General features: G+C 41.1%; 1 protein-coding gene across 1 annotated transcript in view; it reads left to right on the top strand.

Moving 5' to 3' along the window:
• PLCL1 (phospholipase C like 1 (inactive)) overlaps positions 1–23,825 on the top strand; it is a 252,641-nt gene that overhangs the window by 193,481 nt on the left and 35,335 nt on the right. The window contains exons 2-3 of the mRNA XM_008146488.3: positions 9,418–11,892; positions 14,403–14,606. Coding sequence (XP_008144710.2) covers positions 9,418–11,892; positions 14,403–14,606 — 2,679 coding nt within the window. The remainder of the gene's footprint in view (positions 1–9,417; positions 11,893–14,402; positions 14,607–23,825) is intronic.

Here is a 23,825-nt window from a genome sequence, read left to right as displayed (position 1 = left end):
ATGCATTCTCTTGAGACCTGCCATCTGTTCGTTGCACTGGACAAAAGCTTATGTTCATTTAATCAGAGGTAATAAAATGCGGATTAAAGTGTTAGATGGTACTAACCCATTCTGGAAGTTTTGGATAAAGCTTGACACCTTTAATCAGATTCATCTTGGTGTTCAAGTCAAGCTGGCTATTTGAGCCAAAGCTTTTACATGTCTATGGTAACTGGTCATGAAGGGCATAGTCTATTATCAACGTAAGAGAAAAAATATTAAGGATGTGTTTGCACATTCCATTGGGTCAGGAGAATTGACATTCTGTTTTGTATGTGATTTACCTTATGGAAAGCTCGGAGATTGCTCTTAGGGATTTATTACAGAAGAAATATTCATTTGGGAAGTGTAAAATAATTTAAATGTAAGTGTTAGAAGCTATAAAGACTTAATACAAATGTAAGAAGTTGTCTATTTGTTAATTTACACATCTATTTATTAAATGGTAGACTAGACTTCTCTAAGTCTAGGGAAAATTAATTTGGACTATAAATGAAGTGTTTCTTAAGTTTGAATAGACATACTTTTATCAGTATAAAATTAACATTTAATCTCCATGTCCCATGTCACACACATTTATAAAATGTTTTTTTTAATCCTCACCCAAGGATATATTTTGTTATTTATTTTAGTGAGAGAGGAAGGGGGAGAGAGAGAGAGAAATTGATCAGTTGCCTTCTGTACGTGCCCCAACCACTCATCGAACCCCCAACCTTTCGGTGTATGGGAGGACGCTCCAATCAACTCAGCCACCTGGCTAGGGTTAAAATGTTTTTTTTTTTTTTTTAAATATATTTTATTGATTTTTCACAGAGAGAAAGGGAGAGGGATAGAGAGCTAGAAACATCGATGAGAGAGATACATCGACCAGCTGCCTCCTGCACACCCCCCACCGGGGATGTGCCCGCAACTAATGTACATGCCCTTGACCGGAATCGAACCTGGGACCTTTCAGTCTGCAGACTGACGCTCTATCCACTGAGCCAAACCGGTTTCAGCTTAAAATGTTTTTTAAAAATAAATTCATTATTTTTAAATTTTCTATAAGATTTTTTTCTTAATGAGAATTTGTTTTATGTACCCTAATTAGAATTTATAAATGATATATGTGAACAGAAACCTTGTTCTTAGCAAATATTTCATAGAAAACAGTGAATTCCTGGAAGGTGACCATTTTTCAAATAAAACTTTATGCCCTGAACAAGGCTGATTATATTTCTTGTTTCTAGTTAAGTTAATATTAACTCTAAATGATTTTCTAAATTGAGAAATAAATGGCATGTAACATTGTATTAGTTTTAGGTGTAGAGCATAATGATCTGATATATGTATATATTATGAAATTATTAGCAGAATAAATGTAATTAGCATCCATCACCACATATAGTTACATTTTTTCTTGTGATGAGAACGTTTCAGATCTACTCTTCTAGCAACTTTCAAATTCTAAATGATTTTCTTATTTTTATAAATCACCTCTGTTTCTGAAACTCATCCTATATAATAAAAGCCTAATATGCTAAGTGTCCAGTCATCTGTTCAACCAATCAAAATGTAATATGCTAATGATATACTAAGGCTGCTCAACCACTCACTATGACATGTACTGACTACCAGGGGGCAGACGCTCCGACCGGTAGGCTAGCTTGCTGCTGGGGTCTGGCCAATCATGACTGAGTGAGAAGGGCCAGACACACCCTGGAGCCCTCTCGCAGTCCCTCTCAGTCTGGCCAACCTCCCGCGTCTCTCCCCAGCCCCAATTGTACACCAGTGGGGTCCCTCGGCCTGGCCTGCGCCCTCTCACAATCTGGAACCCCTCAGGAGATGTTGGAGAGCCGGTTTTGGCCCGATCCCGTAGGCCAGGACGAGGGACCCCACTGGTTCATGAATTTGTGCACCGGGCCTCTAGTCTTCTATAACTCCCTATGATAACAAGTGGTAGAACTCACAGAGTTTTGAAATATGTTGGGTATTTCCTTTCCAGTTTAAAAAATGCTGTATTCAAGTTTGGATGATTAGAGGATATGTTTAAATCCCAAAAGGACTGAAATCAATGTAAATTATATATTGGTGTCTCATAGTTGATGGTAAATACTCCCATTAAAAATTGAAAAGCCACAAAAAGGGAGGAACTATTCTGTGGAATGGCTATTTACATTTAGCACACAAAGAAAATGTGAAATTTTGTCAGGAACATTTGTGAAATGAACTCCACTTAATAATGTGCCATTCTACTGATATTTTAATTTTTTAGATAAAGTACTTTAATTAAATGTGCAACGTTAGAATGAAAAAAATAAAATTATGCATAGATTTAAAGACCTAACTAATTATTTATCAATTTCTGATGGATGCCCTAATTAAGCATCAAGTTATATATGCTTATCCCTATGGTGTTGCATCTAATCTTTACAAAAATACACTGAAAGAGATGCAGTTGGCATAGATGTTAACAGTATACGTTTACATATTCTTCATTACAGATTTTCTTTATTCAGGGGCCATGACATGCTGCTTTCCATAAAGAGTGCCTTTGATTAATCCTCACTCCAGAAACAGCAAAGTCGGGGCTGGCAGGAGTTCAGCCAGGGTTCCTGGGCCCTGCTGGCTGGGAGCCTCATGAGAAAGGACAGAATCCTATCTCAGTTTCCAGGCCCGCTCTGCTCCTGGCACCTCTGCTGAGAGTCGCACAGGCTCCCGATGCATTTTAATGCCGTGTTTTTGAGGGTGATGTGGATACCTGTGCTCGAGGAACAGGACTGATAGCAGCAGGTCATCCCTCAGAGGCCGTGGGATAATTGTCAGGTGACCTTTATTGGTGTCTACCGCATTTTGTTCATACTGGTGCTGCTAAGGCACTGGGCTGGGGCATCTTCTCCTGGGTCTTAGAATCAACAAAACCAGGCGTCGCATCTAGCAGTGGGGTTAATTGAAAGGTCATGTTTTTGACTAGAGTAATGGGAGTGTGAATGTTCCTTGTAACTGAATACAAAGTGAATTGCAAAGGACACAAGACGTGATTCGTGATTCGTAAGCTTTAAGGGAGAAATGAGGCTTTCCCCATGAAAGCAATTGACATTATAGGAAAGCATCCTGATGGACCTGACGGAAATGAAGTTGAGAATAGAAAGCTCATTGGTCAGTGGGGTTTCGTAATAAACAATTGAAGGTTTGTGCCCTAATGCTGGGGGTAGAGGTGGAGGGGGGAAACAGAAATGACAGGTGTCCCCAGAACAGTAGGAGGAAGTGGGTATCTGGTGATGCAGGCTTCCAAGGCCATTATTCCACATGGTTTTCTCTATGTCCAGGTCTCCTCATCTGTATGCACTTAATGTCTCATTGGAAAAGAAAAACAATTCCAAACAGGTGAAACAGTCTTTGATGCTACCTGTGAGCATTTGCAATGAAAGGTCAGTGATTTCCATTAGGCTTTAATGAGTTTACTCCTGGAATGAATCACAGAGATGAAGGAATATAGGAAAAGGTTCAGGAGAGGCAGTTCTTTGCTTTTACTCCACCGTTGTTGAAGAAACATCATCTAAGTAGGTTTGTTTCAGGTGTTAAATAAATAACACTTTAAACACATAGATCTGGATATAGTGTTTCATAAAAGGTATTTTGGTATGCTTCTATTTCTTGATACTTCCCACTTCTCTCCATCCCCTTTATTAGTAAGCTACCTTGTACCATCATTTCTTTCCTTTAAAGCTACAGGAGTCACCTACTCTGCCATCTTCAGTTTTATCCACATTATATCCTTTCAGTGCATGTCCAGAAAGACCTATGTGAGATAAAAATCAGACTTTATATCAATTTCTTCAACTCTACATTGTGCTAGTCCCTAGCATGCAGTAGGTACCTATCATTGTTGTTGAATTAAGGAATGAAGAATGGAGACCAGAGGTCTCTCAATATTCAAGGTGAGGGCTCATTTGGATTCTAGACTATATTGTCACAATCCTTTGAAGATTTTATGTATCAATCAACCTTTTGTTTCTGAGTTTTGCTTGGAAGTGCATAAAACCAGAATGAATTAGTGTTAGGAGTTGTCTATAAGGACAGATATAACCCTTACGGTGAAAAGAAGGTTTACTGTCTATATTTCAGTTGTCTTTTCATTATAATCTAATAAATTTTTGTGAATACTTTTTAAAGAGAACTCTTCAGAACTAAGTTTTCACCACCTCTTACACTAAGAGAGAAAAGCAAATGTCATTTTGAGAAATCTGGATTTCTGCATTATGAGACAGATTCCTTTTATTCACAGTTTGACACCTGCTGTTTTGATTGCTGTTCTTTAGAGTTTGGTAAATTTGTTCTGTTTTAACAAAGAATCATTTTAGAACTCTTCACTTTTTTAAAAACAACTTGTCAAAAAAGGAAAAGAATATGTGACAAAATAGTTAGATGTTTAAACCTGCTCATCAGGTCAGAGGTAGGGAAATGCGGGCGTTATGTTTTCTTTATCCTTACATTTTTGTACAGTGATTCGGTATACTTCTTTTGGTGATAAAACATACATACCATAAAATCCACCATTTTTAAGTATACATTTCTGATGTTAACTACATTCACTTATTTTTTCTTCTGCGTCAATATACTTTTTCCTGAAATTGTTATGTAAAAATAGTTCATAGTTTCATGATTGAGACCCAAAGCTGGGCGTGTATCAAATGGCAGTGTTGTGAGTTATGAAGAAAAGAGATTTTGTTTGTTGAGTTTTTGTTAAGAAACTTGCAGTATATCCAACTAAACTGGTCGTAGGAAGAGAAAAACCAGTGGGAACTTAGGAAAACCAGCTTATTAGTTTGAATGTATGTGTGTTTAGTTCAATTTTAGTTTAACAAAATATGTTTAGGGAGCTGTAAAGCCTTCACTGCTGTAGAGAAATCTCATTTAATTATGGTTCCTAATAGTAGATAAGCAACAATGTAAAAAAAATGAAAATTTAAAAATATTAAAATATTTGTACATTTCCCCCTAATATTTTGAAATTATTTCTAAGATTTGAAATCAACCCTTTCATCATGAGATTAGATAGAAATAATCTTTATGGTATGATATAGATATTTTAGAGACAGTGCTCATAGTCAAATCAATGTCTTATATTGTTTTAATAAAAGAATAAAACATATGTCTGCTACATTACTATTTATGAGACTTGTTGATTCTGATGATTAAACACTTTATTTAAAGTATTGATTAATTTAAGAAAACAATAGATCCAAAAGTATTATCTGAAAATGTTAAGAGACCATATAAACAAAATTTGGTTTATTTTTTATTATTATTATTGTTATTATTTTGTTAAACCTCACCGGAGTGGAAGGGAAGGGGAGAGACAGAGAGAGAAACATCGATGTGAGAAAGTCACGTTGATTGGTTGCCTCCCACGTGCACCCCAACCAGGACTAGGGATGAAGCTTGCAATCTAGGTATGTGCCATAGGCCAGGACCCTTCAGTCCACAGGCCAACACTATTCACTGAGCTAAACTGGCTAGGGCTGTTTATTTGATTATTTAACCTCTTTAAAGGTGATCCCTTTTGTGAAATGATAATTTGGAAACTTCAACATAGAATGTTACGAAATAAGATTGAGCTCCATGCCTGACTTATTCTTGGACCCCTTAGAATACGAGGCTAAGCTTGAATTTAGGGGACTTTTCACAAGATGCTGTTCGTCCTAATAAATTTAAACTTTTCGGTAAGCTGCTCTAAGAGAAATGTGGGGAGGGAATTGGTACTTTAGCCTTTCCCCTTAATTCCAGAGTCAGAAAGTTTAGCTTTGCGATAAACAGGGAGATCCCACACTTTATAATAATCTTTTGGATAGGCCTTCTGGTTACTGGAGACAATTCAATCATCTAATAAGCTGAAAGCTGACGAGAGCATGCCTGAACTGAGAATGAACTTGGTTTCTCTTGGAAAGCGCAAAAAGTGCCTGTCTTCTCAATATACAGATAACTGCAATGGATTTGTTCTCATTTCATCATCCAATATGTTTTGTATTTATCAACAAGGAAGATTTATAACCCAGACGTCAACTTTTTTTCATTTGGGGATATCCCTTGTCTGTTTACCTGAACAGTCTTCCTTCACCAACAACCTGCCAACATCTTCTTGAGGGGAAAAAAGATTTGGGTGTATGGGGCTTGGCAAAGGGGCCATGGTGGCGAAGAGGCTCAGAGGGAGATTTGGAGTCATCCATCTTCCCTGTCCACTCTGACAGTCTCATTTTCCCTCCTCCTGACTCTCCAGAGCCAGTGCATAGTCTGACCCTGAAAGAGCAGACCTAGAGGAATCCGAGTCCTGAAACCCTTCTAGCATATTTTGAATAGAAGTTATCTTGGCTCTAGTCAACAGCAGACAAGCTAATTATTTGTTCACACGTGCTATGATCAGTTTTTTGCTCATTTGGGGCTTTGTAATAATTTTGGATTTTGTCCTTTGTGAAATGACAGCCTCAGAGCATATCTTTTCCACTGGTTCCAAGTTTTAAGGCATTTTTGGGAGAAGTTTTATAATCATGCGGAAATTGCAAGTCAAAGCAAAAAACGAGTGTTATAATAAGGGCAGGTGGATTCTTTTGTAGGCTAGATATAAGACATTCATCTCTGGGAGGCTTAACTTACTAGGAGAGAAACTGTCTTGACTTAAGGAGATTTAAGGAGATCTCACCACAAAGAAGAGAGGCTTATAAGAGAAATCTCTTCTGAAAGCTGGAGTTTTGTTCTCATCAACAAATGGTGGCTCAGATCACGAGTAGAGCGTCAGGCTTCCAAAAAGAGCATCAGGTCATTGGCATCCAGGTACTCCTTGTTTTTAGATATCTGTACGAGTAAGAAATACACTTCCGGCCTGGTGCAAAGTTCACAGAAAGCTTCACAAAACTCCTCCTCGGTCAATGTGTTATTACATTGAAGGTTGGCGTAATAACACATAATAGTGCATCGGGTACAGGAACTATGACATGCACTTAGAGGAACGCTAATTTCCCATCTGAAGTTTGTTAGGAACTATTAGACGTTTTATAACTCTGTTGACAATAATCTTATTTGGAACATGATCTGCTAACATAAAAATAAATTTTAATGTGAAAGCTCTCATTAGCTTAAATGACTAGTCAAATGGTAGCTTTAAAAGCTTGAGTCACTGTCTAATTTACCCTCACAATTCACAGTTTCCCTCTCTAGTTTACTTGCTAGATTAATCCCATCTCAGCAGTGCCATTAGGTGCCTGCCTTGATGGTGTGGAAAAATACACACAAGCATCTGATATTCCCGAGCGTGTGGGTTGTGACGAATTTAAATGTGTTCTAACAGCGCCTCTGCATATAAACAATTGTTTTTAACTTAAGGATGAGGAATTTGGCCACTATGGGATAATTAACAATAACAACCCTCTGGAAAAGCAGGAGCAAAGTTCTTTAATGCCACGGCACCGAGAGGCAAGATTCTGTCATCTAAATTGGGTAACTTATATCTTTGTCACTTTAAAAAAGATATGTATTTGAGTTCATGGATCAGCCCACCAACATTCTACAACTAAAGCAAAATTTGTTTCCTTTTCACGGGCAAGGTTGTAGTTAATTGACTAATAAATCATTGTGCCTTTTCCCAAGTCATCGGATAGGGAGGCTCTTACAGGCAAGACCACAATTAAATGAGGCCTTAGTGAAGAGATTCCACCCTGTTTTAAAAGGATGCTGGTGAAGGAGGCAGCCTAGACTACTTTGGCTATACTTTTCAGTACCATGCGGCTGTTTTTAAACATTTGTCTTAGGTGCTCAGAGGTCAGAATGAATAATTTTTTTTATAATCTCCGATGTCCTGGTCCGTGCCTACTGATGGTCCTCCAATGACCACATGTATGAGCAAATGTTCCTCTTCCTTCAAAAAGAATGACCTTAGAAGCACTTACAGTTTACAAAGAGTATAGGTGCATTTTCTCTCTTGAGTCTCATAAGAACACTCTGTTGTGGAGAAGGATTATTCACTCCTATTTAAAGCAGAAATAAAGATTCAGAGAGGGAAGCTAAGTGACGTACAAAGGTCATACTACTGAGTGGAATAATGACAATTGAGGCTAGTTATTTTTGCTCCTTGTGCACTCTCCTCTTTGATATGCTTACAACATTGGGCACTATAAGATGCATGAAGGTGCTTTTGGGAAAGTTGTTTCTGGGAGAATTATCTGAATTGACGATGTGGTTGGGAGCATTATTAACTTGAGTTCCTGGTCTGAGCAGAGGAACGTATAAAGAAATATCCTGCTTTAAGTGGCATCGGTCAGATGTTCAGTGCCAATGAAGTGGGAGTGATAGACACAGTGGACAGTCTAGGACTCAGATGAAGCCCATCATCTCATAATGAAGAGTATTCAGAGGACTGGATGTATAGCTTAGGAAAGACAATAAGAAGGCCTAGATACACCCAAGGAGGAAATAGCCACAGGAAAGAATTGACCTGGATAAGACACACGAATCTGAATGGTTGAAATGAGCATGCTTAGGGAAGGGTGAAATGGGCTGAGGAGACCCGGTTTCAGAGACTTAAGTTCCAAGCACACTTACAGGCCTGGGGGAAAGGCAGGGTGCACATGTTCCCTGTGATATCTATGGCAGAGGGCTTTGACACTTAACTTCCATTGGAGGGACCTTACAAGTTAGTGGAGCTAGTCATGTATCTGCTTGGTTCCAAGCTGGGGCTGCTAACAAATAGCAGTAGACTGAGATGCAGGTGCAGTTCCCAGAATGTTCATTTCAATTGTGTACCTTGGTCTGAAAATTCACTCAAGCAAGAGTTATTGTCCACTGTTAGCTCTCAATCTGACTTTCAATACCCTCATGTTCTTCAAAATAGTTTGAGGAAAAAAAAATAATCCTCAGTTAAGCTATAGTGTAAGCCCTTTTTGTAATGTAAAGTATGTTAAGGTTAAAATCTCCTATTTGAACTCGTTTTAAGTATTCAACTTATGGGGTTGCTAAGTACCAATAAGGAAAACTTTCAAAGGAAATCCAGCTCTATTTCTTTCACCCACCTATATGGACTCAGCTAGGTTGTCAAATTGCCAACATGTAGGGTTTCTTACAAAATTGCTTTAATGCGCAAATGAGTGATTTGCAGTTAGCTTAATAGTGCTTGATTTTCCTTCAAAGAACACGCAGGCATTTGAAAAATAAGTATTTTTCTGAACCAAATAACATTAATTTTCTCAGCAGTCCCTCTTTTCTGAAACAGTGGAGAGGAACATTCTAGGCCAGCCTCCGTCCAAACAACCGTCCTGTCTGGATGGAGTCTGAGGAGCCCACAGAGTGTTACTGAAGGCCCCTATTTTCTGAAGGCCACGGCTTCATTATTTCCCAATTATTTTGCAGGATCCCGCGAACCAGAAGGGCGGCGGCCGGAAGAAGACCGTGTCCTTCAGCAGCATGCCGTCGGAGAAGAAGGTCAGCAGCGCCAGCGACTGCATCAGCTTCATGCAGGCCGGCTGCGAGCTCAAGAAGGTGCGGCCCAACTCGCGCATCTACAACCGCTTCTTCACCCTGGACACCGACCTCCTCGCTCTCCGCTGGGAGCCGTCCAAGAAGGACCTGGAGAAAGCCAAGCTTGACATCTCGGCTGTCAAAGAGATCAGGCTGGGCAAGAACACGGAAACGTTCCGGAACAACGGCCTCGCCGACCAGATCTGCGAGGACTGTGCCTTTTCCATTCTCCACGGGGAAAACTACGAGTCCCTGGACCTGGTGGCTCACTCGGCCGACGTGGCCAACATCTGGGTGTCGGGGTTACGGTACCTGGTTTCTCGGAGCAAGCAGCCCCTCGATGTCATGGAGGGCAACCAGAACACGCCCAGGTTCATGTGGTTGAAAACGGTGTTTGTGGCAGCCGACGTGGATGGGAATGGGATCATGTTGGAGGACACCGCGGTGGAGTTGATCAAACAACTCAACCCCACCCTGAAGGAATCCAAGATCAGGTTAAAGTTCAAGGAAATCCAGAAGAGCAAGGAGAAGCTCACCACCCGCGTGACCGAGGAGGAGTTTTGTGAAGCTTTCTGTGAACTTTGCACCCGGCCGGAAGTGTACTTCTTACTCGTGCAGATATCTAAAAACAAGGAGTACCTGGACGCCAATGACCTGATGCTCTTTCTGGAAGCCGAGCAAGGAGTCACCCATATCACCGAGGACATGTGCTTGGACATCATTCGGAGATACGAGCTTTCCGAAGAGGGGCGTCAGAAAGGATTCCTTGCCATCGATGGCTTTACCCAGTATCTGTTGTCACCGGAATGCGACCTTTTCGATCCGGAGCAGAAAAAGGTCGCCCAGGATATGACCCAGCCGTTATCCCACTACTACATCAGCGCCTCGCACAACACCTATCTCATCGAGGACCAGTTCCGGGGGCCGGCTGACATCAACGGGTACGTTAGAGCTTTGAAGATGGGCTGCCGCAGCATTGAGCTCGATGTGAGTGACGGTCCAGACAGCGAACCGGTCCTCTGTAACCGAAACAACACGAGCACACAGCTGTCCTTCCGAAGTGTCCTGGAGGTGATCAACAAGTTTGCCTTCGTGGCTTCTGAGTACCCGCTCATTCTGTGCCTGGGGAACCGCTGCTCGCTCCCCCAGCAGAAGGCGATGGTCCAGCAGATGAGAAAGGTCTTCGGCCCTACACTCTACACCGAAGCCCCTTCGCCGTCAGAAGCCTACCTCCCATCACCCGAGAAACTGAAAAGGAGGATCATCGTGAAAGGGAAGAAACTGCCTCCCGACTCAGAGGCTTCGGAAGGAGAGGTGACAGATGAAGACGAAGAAGCCGAAATATCCCGAAGGATGTCGGTGGATTACAATGGTGAGCAGAGACACATCTGGCTGTGCCGGGAGCTCTCCGACTTGGTGTCGATTTGCCAGTCTGTTCAGCACAGGGATTTCGAACTGTCCCTGAGAAGCCAAAACTACTGGGAGCTGTGCTCCTTCAGCGAGTCGGAGGCCAGCCGCATCGCAAACGAATACCCGGAGGATTTTGTGAACTACAACAAGAAGTTCTTATCCAGAATCTACCCCAGTGCCATGAGGATTGACTCCAGTAACTTGAACCCACAGGACTTCTGGAACTGTGGCTGCCAGATCGTGGCGATGAATTTCCAGACGCCGGGCCCGATGATGGACCTCCACACGGGCTGGTTCCTCCAGAACGGGGGCTGCGGCTACGTGCTCCGGCCGTCCGTCATGCGGGACCAAGTGTCCTACTTCAGCGCCAACACGAAGGGCGTGGTCCCGGGGGTGTCTCCTCTCGCCCTTCACATCAAGGTCATCAGCGGCCAGAACTTCCCCAAGCCCAAGGGGGCGTGCGCCAAAGGCGATGTCATCGACCCCTACGTGTGCATAGAGATCCACGGGATTCCAGCGGACTGCGCGGAGCAAAGAACGAAGACCGTGCAGCAGAACAGCGACAACCCCATCTTCGATGAGACCTTTGAGTTTCAGGTGAACCTCCCGGAGCTGGCCATGATCCGCTTCGTGGTTCTGGACGACGACTACATCGGGGACGAGTTCATCGGGCAGTACACCATCCCCTTCGAGTGTCTGCAGCCCGGCTACCGGCACGTGCCCCTGCGCTCCTTCGTGGGGGACGTCATGGAGCACGTGACCCTCTTCGTCCACACGGCCATAACCAACCGCAGCGGCGGCGGCAAGGCGCAGAAGCGCAGCCTCTCGGTGAGGATGGGCAAGAAAGCCCGCGAGTACACCATGCTCAGGAACGTCGGTCTCAAGCCCATCGACGACGTCTTTAAAATAGCGGTGCATCCCTTACGAGAAGCCATAGACCTGAGGGAGAACATGCAGGTAGGAGAAGTCCCTGCTCGCCTCCCGGGCCCCTGCTTTTACTTGGACCCCACGCTTGCCAGTGAGCATTGTGATTTAGGAATGATCTGATTCCTCCAACAATGATCAGAAAGGTGGAATGTACCCAGTATCACTGAATGACGTTCGTATTTTATGTTTCTAATTGCAATGCTGTGTTAACTTTGGCCTGCACTAAGCTGGTTAACGGAGTATCACGGTAGCAGAATGCTGCAAATCTATTAAATATCCCTAGTCTATGACTAAACTGACAGATGGGAATGTGTGTATGAAATGTGAAAAGAATATAAAATATTACATATAAAATATATATACATACAAACACATGCATAACCATTACAACTGTATATATAAAATATTTGCCGATATGAACATGGAAGGTAATTTGAAGTCATATAAAACAAGTGTAATGCCTATTAGATTTTGTTGCTTAAATGTACAGCAATAATAAATTACTCCCCGCAAGAGCAAGCAAAACTAAACAAACAAAAATGAACTTGTTGAAAACTATTTAGTCTTCTCTTAGAAATGTGGTTTAATGGAAAGGATATAGATTTTTGATTAAACTCCTTGTGATCTTGAGCAAATTATTTTAGGTTTCTCATCATCACTTTTCTTCACATAAGGTAAGAAAAATGGTAATACGTACATCACAGGATTATTATGAGAATTAGAGGAGAGTGTGTGCGGATGGCCCAGTCTCAGCAGATAGAAATCCAGTGTTAGTTTCCTTCCTTTCATTAATGTTTGGAACCAGAGATGGCTGCAGACTTCCTTCTTCAATATTATTGGATGCACTTACTCCAGGCTCATGTCACTGTGCAGCCATCTGACACCAAGTCCTCACGAAGCTCCCACGTGTATGACCCAGCCGTTATCCCACTACTACATCATGTGTTGGTTTGCAGAGGCGGCAGTGGTGTATGCATGAGAGAAAACAGGAGGGGCACGTTCTTCAGTGCACTTCATTTGCCCCGCTAGCTAACAGCTTCCTATAGCTCTCACCAAAGAACCCTACTTTCAAAATAGAAATCCGGCTTGAAGTGGTTAAGTAATTGTCCAAATATGACAGTGAATAAATAGCAATGTTCGGCTTTAAATCCAGAATTGCTTGCTATGGAGATCCATGACCAGTCATGGTTGTTAGTCACATGATGTTGAACTTCATACTCATCAGTTGGTGAAAAGATTACTTTTACATTATTTCACAAAGAAGTTCTAGGATAGGCTTAAAACAATTTTAAATAGCCAAAATGCCAAAAGATAATATGGTTTGTAAAGATTACTTAAAAATAGGCTCTAAATAGCAGCATCTTCTACTGACTTTCTGACATAATTCTATAACTAATATATATCCCTATATTACATTAGTTGTAAGTCAATTTTACATCTAACTTAATGTTAGAAGTAGATTTTATATATTTCTATATAATTCTTGAAATATATACATTGTATATATTATGTATTTAAAATACATATTACGGCCCAGCTGGCATGGCTCAGTGGCTGAGCCTCGACCTATGAAACAGGAGGTCACGGTTTGATTCCTGGTCAGGGCACATGCCCAGGTTTCAGGCTTGATCCCCAGTGTGGGGCCTGCAGGAGGCAGCCGATCCATGATTCTCTCTCATCATTGATGTTTCTATCTCTTTCTCCCTCTCCCTTCCTCTCTGAAATCAATAAAAACATATTAAAATAAAATAGATATTAAGGAGAGTTGGCTATGGATAAAGTTTTTCCAAGTATTATTGATAATTTATATCATCTCAGCATAAAGTCCTTGGGGGTTACAGATTACGTGGAGCCTAATGAGTAGAGAAATGAATAGTTTCATTGTCACTAAACCCATGAGGCACATATAGGTTTGGTGCTGTTCACCATTAATAAAACAGAATAGGTATAATTCTTATGGTTTTAAGTGAATTTTTAAAAGCCCACCTAACAGGGCTCTTAAATGCAGTTCTTCATGAACTGTGTGTTAGCACTCGCGTCTGCCAGGTGCTTTTCTGCTGGGATGACAGAGGAATACCACTGACGGTGAGTCAGAAGAGGATGGTATTTGACAGCCTGCTACCCCGAGGGGGAAAGCTCAAAGGAGATGCGCTGCATTGTGCCGCTGCTGACATGTTTTAATGAGCATCATGATACCAATCAAGTACGACACTCATGACCAGCCAGTGCTGATGTGTGTGACTCTTCCAGGGCTCTGCCTTGAAAAGCGCTGTGTAGCCTTGGGGCATAATCTGAGTGGCTTTGTGGCATATCTGTGGCAGTTGCTAGAAATGGAGGAAGATGAAGTATGACAGTGAATTGGCTCTGGGTTACCTTTGTGCACATCACAACGTTTTTGGTTGGTTATAATCCAGTTCACGTTAAATTACCCGTGCATTTAAGGGAGTGCTTTTAATGAATGCACTTCTGTGTGAACCTAGAAGTGCTGGGGTGATGTGTCACGTGGTCAGACGTGTGATTCCGTGTTTCCTTGCCCACAGAACGCCATCGTGTCCGTGAAGGAGCTGTGTGGCCTTCCTCCCATTGCCAGCCTGAAGCAGTGCCTGTTGACTCTGTCCTCGCGGCTCATCGCCAGTGACAACACTCCCTCCGTCTCCCTTGTGATGAAGGACAGCTTTCCTTATCTGGAGCCGCTGGGGGCGATTCCAGACGTGCAGAAAAAGATGCTGGCTGCTTATGATCTGGTAGGAAGTGATGACTGTATTTCTGATCTGTGTGTGTGTCTGGGAAATCGTAAGGAGGCGTTTTTGAGGGACTCTAATGAATGACACTGAGTGATGGCCTTTGAAACCCGAGCTGGGGATGGAGGCAGGGCCAGCCACTTGGCTTCCCCTAAGCCCCGGGCAGACCTCTCAGGCTGTGCTTTGAGCCCCGAGCTCCACAGGCTGCAAATGGAAAATCACTTTTAGCAAAGAATGAATTATTGATTAAGTCCTCGAAAGCATCCATATCCCATCATCTAAATAACGTTAGCCAACAAAAGAGCCATTTAATTGCACACCCATAGGAAGTGAACTTAAACCTCTATGCTGCCTTATGATGGTTGAGAAAACATTTTTTTAGGGATTTATATTTTTAAGCTAATACTATTCTCTAATTTTTCTGAATGTGTAATGGATTTAGGTAGCAATTAAACTTAAGAATAACTATTTTTCCATAAAAAATTAGTAGCAAATAACAAATTGGAAAATTTTGTAATGTGTAAGCCAGATAAAGTCAATATCCTTAAAATAGAATGAGTACTTGAAAATTGATAAGGAAAAATATGGAAAAGAAAATCTTACATTAGTCAGGATCAAGTTCAGCTTCACGAAGCTAAAATGCAAGCTAATTATGGCTTAAACAGACAAAGTTTTATTCTCTCACATAAAAATCCGGAGACCAGCCATCCAAGGTGGCACTTCTCCCAAGTTCTTAGGCACCTGGGCTTCCTCTGGCGTTCTGTTCCACCGTCCCCACCCCATCCTCACGGTGCAGAACGGCTGCTGGAGCTCCAACCATAACATCTGCATTTCAACTAACAGGGAGCATAAAGGGGAGCTGTAGGCCATATCCTTGCCCTTTGAGGACGTTTCTCTGAAATAGCATAGGTAAGTTTTGCTCATATATCAGCCTGGAGTTGACACAAAGACACAGTCAGATGCAAAGGAGGATGGGAAATGTCCTTATTTCCAAATGTTCAACTGAAAGTACATCTCTTCTGTTACTGAGAAATAAAGGGATAATGGGTATTAAAGAATAACAAATAGACCTGGTTTCAAGGGTGAACGGGCGATTCATGTGTCTCTTCTACCCAAAAATATAATGGAAATGTAAAAACATTTAACCTTGAAATACATTTTAAATGAAAGATATTAAAGAATTGTAGTGGCATACTTCCCCTCTCCATTAAATCGGCATTATTTTTTTAAACAGTACCTCTGATAAGGAATTTAAGAAAATTTAAGATACTGCCATCCATCTACCTCTAGTGGGAAAATAAGTTGATATAATTTAGGGGGAGAACAATTTGGAAAGAGAATTTAAAATGTTTATTCCGTTTGATCTATGTATTTCCTTTCCAGAGAATTATTCTCTAAGCCAACAAATTTGTACATAAATATTTGTATTTTAAAATGTCAACATAGAGGGGGTGGTTAAATAAAATATGGTAAACCATGTCATGCACTCCGTTGAAACTATTAAAATCATGCATTGGAAGAATATGTAATGATGTGGAGAACGCATATCGTGTTTTGTGAAAAACTCTGGCTCCAAAAATATACCTTATAGTATTTTAACTGTATTTATATGTCTCCACATCTAAAATGCTAGCAGGATATTATTATTGGTTTTAAATAAGAGGAATTTTATTTTCTTGTGTATGCTTTTCTCTATATATTTTTGTATTTACCAAACTCTTTACAATGAACCTGAGTAATTTTCCTAGTTCAATAAAAAGAAATGTTAAGGAAGAAAAGAATTATACTAGTATTTTACCATTAAAAAAACAAGTAGATAACATTTGGGATTAACATCCTGTAATGGAAAAAGAAAAATACCCCACAGAGTGTATTCTGCTTATGAATGATGGACCCTCTGATAAACTCTACTCCATGGTTGCGGGAGGAAAAGTTCGCTTATTGCCTATATCTCATTTTCCATGAAATCAATTTTTCCTCATAAAAATGGGGACTGAAGGCTATTCAGTGAATAGGTATACTTGCCATCTAAGAGGTGAAATTAGGGTGCTAGTTGCCATAGAGACAGTGGAAATCACTTAGTCTTCCAATTCCCTTGTAAGCGAAGAAAGAGAAGTTATTGCTGAGCAGGAGCCTGGTGCCCTGGAGCTGGGCCTACAATGAGCAGCAAAGCACTGGGCAGTGGTTCACCGTGTCCATTTCACATCCCCGAGGGTCCAGTGCTGTCTGGTTTTTTCAGTTTTACCTGCTGGACATCAGCCATTTCTCATTTAGATTTTTAAAATGCAATTTTTAATTGCAGGCATAGTATGGTTTCCAAAGCTTAAAGTAAAAGCCACACTGGAAAGCCGAAATGCTTGTAATGATATCTTGGTTGATAGTTGCTTATGGAGTGATTTTTTTTATTTTGTTAGGAATTTGAGTGGAAATGTCCTTGTACCAAATGGTAACCTCAGCAGATTGTGCATGTGATCGGAAACACTGTTGACCTCTCTGTGGTTATTTCTTTAGGGAGTGGGGTGGGTAGGGACAGATATGTGTCATGACATTCTTGACCTCAAATGTAAAAATGGATTTTTACTTTCTAGGATCTGAATTGTAATGGTTGGCATCTTTAATACCCTTGGTGTATTAATGTTAGTATTTATTTAAAGGACGTCTCCTAAGATACTCAGTAGATCCTGAGTGATCATTTAAAAACATAAATCAGAGCAGGTCACTTTCCTGCTCTAAAATCCTCCAGTGGCTGCCCATTACAATGAAATGGAAACTCTTCACTGTGACCTGTGGGTCCATCCATCAGCTGGCCTTGCCCGCCTGTCTCCCCTGCCTCTCCCAGCCTCACCCTCATACTCTCTCTTCGGCTCACTCTCTGATTCAAAATGGGCTTTCTTTCTCTCTTCAACCAGACCACGCTTGTTTGCATCTCCAGGCCATTTTATTTGTGGTTCCTTCTGCCTAGAAAGTTCTCTCTTGCAAGGATAGTTGCTTCATATCCTTTAATTCTTAGCTCAAGGGCCATATCCTCAGAGAAGCCTTCCCTGCCCTGGCTGGGGAACTCAGTTGGTTAGAGTGTTGTCCCAATACCCCAAGGTTCCGGGTTTGATCCCTGGTCAGGGCACATACAGGAAGCAACCAATGAATGCATGAACAAGTGGAACAACAAAAACTCTTCCTCTCCTCCCCTCCTCCCTTCCTTCTTCCCTCACTATCTGTGCCACATCAGCACGGCCAAGGATGAACCTGAGGAGTGGCAGTGAAGGATTGAAGAAAAGACAGAAAGAGAATACAGCTGGGGCTTGGTGGATCTCCTGTGCCTGGATGAGGACACAAAAGACCCAGCCTGCAAGCTGATGCTTTATTTTATAGTCTGATTAAAACAAGGTAGATTAACATGTACACAAATGTTCTTGTTTTGGCAACGCTTGCTGCACCTCCCACAGCCCATTAGCTACTTAGGAAGGAATTAGGGAGGGCTACAAGGTCAGGCTTAATTATGCTAGGAGAGCTTTGCCTTCCAGGCTGGGACTTGTTTGTGGCCCTGCCACAGGTCAGTCTGAGGCTTGACCCCAGAGCTGCTCCCTACAACTCTCTCTCTCTTAAATCAATAAAGACAAGCCTTCCCTAGCCTCTGTTCCCACCTGTTACTCTATGACATAACTCTGTTTTATTTTTATCATTCTACTTAGCAGCTTGGAAAAATATTTTGCTTGACTTTTTGTTTAATTTCAGTTCTTCTCCTTTGTCTCTGAATTTGAATGTATAACTTAGAGAGGGCAGAGACCCTGTCTGTCTCACTTACTACTGTTATCTCTAGCACCTAAGACAGTGCTGGCATGTTGTAAGTTATCCATTTATGTTAGTTGAATAAAAAGAAAACAAAAACATCTATTCTTGGTGAAAATAGTGTAGTTCTCATGCTATAAATGAATGTGGTGGATCTTTAAATCCCCTCTGTTTACCTCTGTGACACCACCCTAGCTAAATTTTTTCCTGTCTTATCCACAAAGTTATAAACCAATAGACTAAGGTGAAGCTATGGAGACAGTAAAAAGACCAGTAGTCGAAAGGGGCTGGGAGAGGTGGGGAGAGAGAGAGAGAGAGAGAGAGAGAGAGAGAGATGAGTAAGTGGCACAAGGGGGGAGTTTTAGGGCAGAGAAACTATTCTCTGTGATATTGTAAAAGTGGATACATGTCACTATGCAACACAAAGAGAGAACCTGGATATAAACTGTGGACTTTACCTAATAATAACGTATAAATACCTGCTCGTGAATTGTGATACATGCACCACACTAATGCAAGATGATACCAGTAGGGAAAACTGGGGGTAGGTGGGGTGAGAGGTTATATGGAAACTCTTCGTTCCTTCTGCTCAATTGTTATGAAAACATAAAACTTCCCATAAAAATAGTCTTTAAAAACCTTAGAGACGTTAATAAGAACTTACTTGGATGACTAAGGCGGATGACAAATCCAGGGTTTATTTCTTGATGGTGGCGGTGGTAGGGGGCAGGTATTCTTAAATGAACAGTTTGCATGTTCAACCTACACTCAAGTTGCCTAAAAGTTTAAATTTCTCAAATGTGGTAATGAACTATGTATATGCCATCCAAGAGAAAAAAGTTGTAACCACTAAAAAAATACAGAAAAGAACCTGAAATCATTCTGAACAGATACAAATGTTTGGCTTATTTCAGTATCAAAAGAAACAAATCAGGAAACCAGGTAACCTTCATTTATTGAAAGCCAAACTAATTGTATCAATTTATACTACTGATCAAAAGGAAATAAATGAAACTGTTCTAGAAAACATTGACCCTGAGTTCATCTGCACAGATCCTTTTCTAAATTTAGGTTTTCCCGAATGACCTCTGTTGACCCTAGCCCTTACCAAACTTCTGGCTAATTTAAGACTTGGAAATATTTCCTCTTAAGGGTTTTAAAAGTCATTCAGTGTTAACAGTCATTTTAAGTCCTAGCCATTTTGGGTCAGTGGATAGAGCATCAGCCTGCGGACTGAAGGGTCCCAGGTTCGATTCTGGTCAAGGGCGCATGCCTGGGTTGCAGGCTTGATTCCCAGTAGGGGGCATGCAGGAGGCAGCAGATCAATGATTCTCTCTCATCATTGATGTTTCGATCTCTCTCTCCCCCTCCCTTCCTCTCTAAAATCAATAAAAATATATATTAAAAAAAGTCATTTTGACATTAGTATGGCAATTATAATTCTACTAGAGGCCCGATGCACAAAATTCATGCAAGAGTAGGCCTTCCTTCCCCCGGCTGCCAGCATTGGCTTCCCTCTGGCACCTGGGACCCGGGCTTCCCTTGCAGCCCCGGCTTCATCCGGAAGGTCGTCTGGAAGAACGTCTGGTCTAATTAGCATATTATGCTTTCATTATTATAGATTGTAGCATTAAATCAAAGAACCAAAAACTAAATATAACCATAATAAAATACTCTTATTTGTATGGCATAATTTCAGAAGATACCTCCATACCTCCATCCCCTATCCTATTTAAAACACATGGCTGCTCTCTGCTCCATGGTACTTGAAATTTCAAAATTACAATTAATTCCTTTGAGTTAAAAGATATTTTCTCCCTTTTATATGTATTTTAAAATATATTTTTATTGATTCCAGAGAGGAAGGGAGAGGGAGAGAGAGAAACATCAATGATGAGAGAGAATCATTGATGGGCTGCCTCCTGCACACCCCACACTGGGGATGGAGCCCACAACCCAGGCATGTGCCCTGACTGGTCAACCACTGAACCACATCAGCAGGGCAAGATTTTTTATCTTTTTTAAAATGCAAAAAAAGTCTCCATGATTAATAGCACATTAGGTTATTGGTAATCCGTACCTTTGATTCTGTCCTATAAGCAAGTTTTAACCTGGGAAAAGTAAGAGATCCCAATGACAAAGGGTTCTCCAAGTCTGGGTAAGGTGAGCCAGAGGTTGCTCAAGTAATTGTGATTTTTCTTGGGAGCAGTCCTGTCTACAATCTCCCTTAACACACCGAATGGGCATGTAACTATGTAAATGCCCAGCTGGTATTAGTGCAGCTGAAGCAGAGGTGACTTTCCTGATATCGAACACGTGTCACAGCCAGAGACGGGATGTGACAACTTCTGAAAGCATGAAAGCAAACTGGGAATGTTATTGATCAGTAACCCAGGCACGTAGAATAGTCTCTGAAAGTGGGCAGTGTTCCTTGCGGGATTGGAACACACAGAGGAGAGCTATGGCCGCTATAGACGGCTTGCCGCAGTGCTGTCTTGGTGACTCTGGTCCTCAGGAAACTTGTTAGTAACGGCCCCAAGAACTTAAACTCAGAACATTATTTCTGTCACTTGCCCCTTTATTGCACTGTGATTCTTTTGGCCCAGGTCTCTGAAACAGTAAATGTCACTTCCCCACTCTGGACTTTCACTTTCTCTAAGAAAATATCCCACTGAAGCACGTATAGCAGAGGCTGTGGGAGGTACCCCACACCCTGTGTTCCAGTTCTTACGTTCAGGACAGACGGCCTGGTGAGTCCAGCCGGGTCCTAGGAGTCTGGGATTGGCGATCTGCTCATGTTCCTCACCATTTAATACGAGGTCATAATAGTGGATGACTACACTGGACAATACTTAGCAATTTCAGCAGGATAATGTCAAAATTTGTTTGAATAGGTTTGACTCTTTTCTTTCCACAATGGTGTTTTTATGCATGTAGACTGAATATTATTTTAGAAACCCATTTCTAGTCCCAGCCCTAACATTTTACTCTAGTCACATTTCTACATTTGGTGACAGGACATCACTGGGGTGTCTAAAAAAGAAACATATCATCTTTTTCTTTAGGTAGCTGAATTTACTTTTTGAATGTTCTCACCTGTCTAATTTTTCATGCATAGTCAAAAAGTATTTGCCTAACATATTTGGTCCTTTTGAATGTTTTAAATTAATGTGAGAACTTTTGCGCAGTTAGTGTTTGAATATAGCATTCAGAGGAGGAATGGTCACAGGGGACGGCAACTGGAAAAAAGAAACCCGAAGCATTTTCTGAAGGTGACTTTTGTGTGGACTTATTTATCATTAACATAAAAGTTAAAACTTTACTGTGGTAAGAGCAACAGATTTTCTGAAGTTAAAGAAGAAATGAAAACATTCTAGAGAACACGAGTCAAAGGTTACTTAATCTTTTACTAAGCGAGTTGGGGTGGGATTTGGAGAGCAGTTGATTGTGTTAACATGACCAGGAATCTAGCAAAAAGAGCTAATTGCTATCTTTAATCACTCTTGCAATGGGATCAATATACTGGCAGGTATCCCAATTAAGTCAACCATAATGAGTTTGGTTAAATACATTCTCTTCTGTCAGCATTATACTGAGATATATTGAGTCTCAAGATGGGAAAAAGTGGTTGGTATGTAGTTTTGCTTATTGAAATTAACTTGAATTGTGATTAGATAAGGAAAGATACTCTTCTTCCACCCCCCTCTTTCATTATGAAACAGACATGGACATTTTGTTAATTGGCATTTCAAACACTATGTTGGCTGTGTAGACATGGAACCCAGAGAAAGAACAGCCTGCATGCATGTGCTCATCCAGAGCATGTTATTGAAAGACAAGATGTTGAACACTTAGTGCATTGAAACTTCCTTTACTTGTGGGCGTGGCAAGGACTTCTGACACATTTTCTGTGTAATGAGGGTATTGTCAGCACCTCAAAGGCTGACAACATCTCCACTTGGTACCAAGTTCCCAAAGACACTAGGTATCAGAGACATGTTAATAAGTATTTCGGGCCGGCGTGTTGTGGAATATTGTGCCTGTCTCCTCAAAGTTCACTTTCCTTTCCTGGAATTCATGGTCTTGCAACACTTTTAGTTAAAGGCAGTGTGAGGCAGTCCTGCAAATCTGGAGAAGGTTCAGGAAGGTTAGTCACCTGGTAATTTTATGAATTAGCTAAATTTTAATCATAGCTGGATAAAAATCAAACATTTCTAATGATTAATCAATAGATAGCTGGAAATAGAGCAACTGGAGGAAAAAGCAAAATGATCCCTCTTTTCAGAAAGCAGCTCCCGGGAGCTCCTGTTGCTATCATGATGTGGAGGCAAGCGTCCTTTAGCCGGCTCGGTGCGAGTCCGCTTGTCCTGCGCTGTCATAGGCCCGGCTTGGAAATGTGACTCAGAGCTGGTCCCGGGCCAGAGAATACCCATCATACACCAAGGCAGTGGATGTCTGGTCAGCTTGCACATGTTCGGACCTATTTGTGTTCTTCTTTCACTGAAAATTAACACCTTTGATAGGATTGCCTTTGCTTAAAAACAAAATCTATTAACATAGCTTTTATTGGACTTTCAAAAGAAATTAAAAATGAAAGGGAAGTATCTTCATTCTAGTTAGCAAAGATAGTGCAACAGCAGTCAGATTTAAAAATGTGCCGGGTTTAATAAAATCCAAATCTTATATTAAGCAATCTGAACAGCTGAGCCATTACAGAACCAAACACTAACACCCAGTGTTTTGGTTAAAAGTAAAGTAAGGGATTGATTAATTATTTCACTGTTCTCAAGGGGAGGGAACAAACTAGGTCTAGAGTAGATTGTTTTTTTTTTATTTTTATTGACTCACACATTCTTCTGTGATTGATTTTCCAAATTTGATAACCCCTTTCTGAAAGAAAGGGGTTAAGTGCAGTTCTTTCTAGGTTTCATAGGAAGAATAATTATGTTGGTTGATGCATGTTGCAAATTAGACTTGCAGGGAGAAGCAGTCATGGCAAAAATGTATTTTCCTGATGCTTTACTTGATGAATTCTACTTTATTAAGTGTTAGTCGCCCACTTGCACTTGCAATAGGAATTCTGAACTTCAATATAATATCTGTATTACAGAACAACTTATCAGCTTCAGTCTGTGCCTCAAGAATACCTGGCTTCTGGACTCAACTCTTTCACTAACTAGCTGTGTGGCTTAGATAAATCCATTTGAGGCCCAGTGTTTTCATCTATAAAATAGGATAGTCCATGACAGTTCTTAAAGTGATTTCTAACTATACTGTTCTGTGGTTCTAGGAATTTAGATATAATTCAGAAGAAAATGGGAATCTGTGGAAGGTTTATGAGTCACGCTGTGATGGAAGTTCATCTTTTCGGTAACAATAAGTAGTTACATGAACTCTGCAGTGATCCTAGGCAATTAGTTAAATTCCCTATGGAGA

This window comes from Eptesicus fuscus, chromosome 11 (genome assembly GCF_027574615.1).
Source record: "Eptesicus fuscus isolate TK198812 chromosome 11, DD_ASM_mEF_20220401, whole genome shotgun sequence".
Classification (NCBI taxonomy): domain Eukaryota; kingdom Metazoa; phylum Chordata; class Mammalia; order Chiroptera; family Vespertilionidae; genus Eptesicus; species Eptesicus fuscus.
The sequence above is the reverse complement of the archived record's forward strand: the minus strand, read 5'-3'. Positions and strand labels throughout refer to the sequence as shown.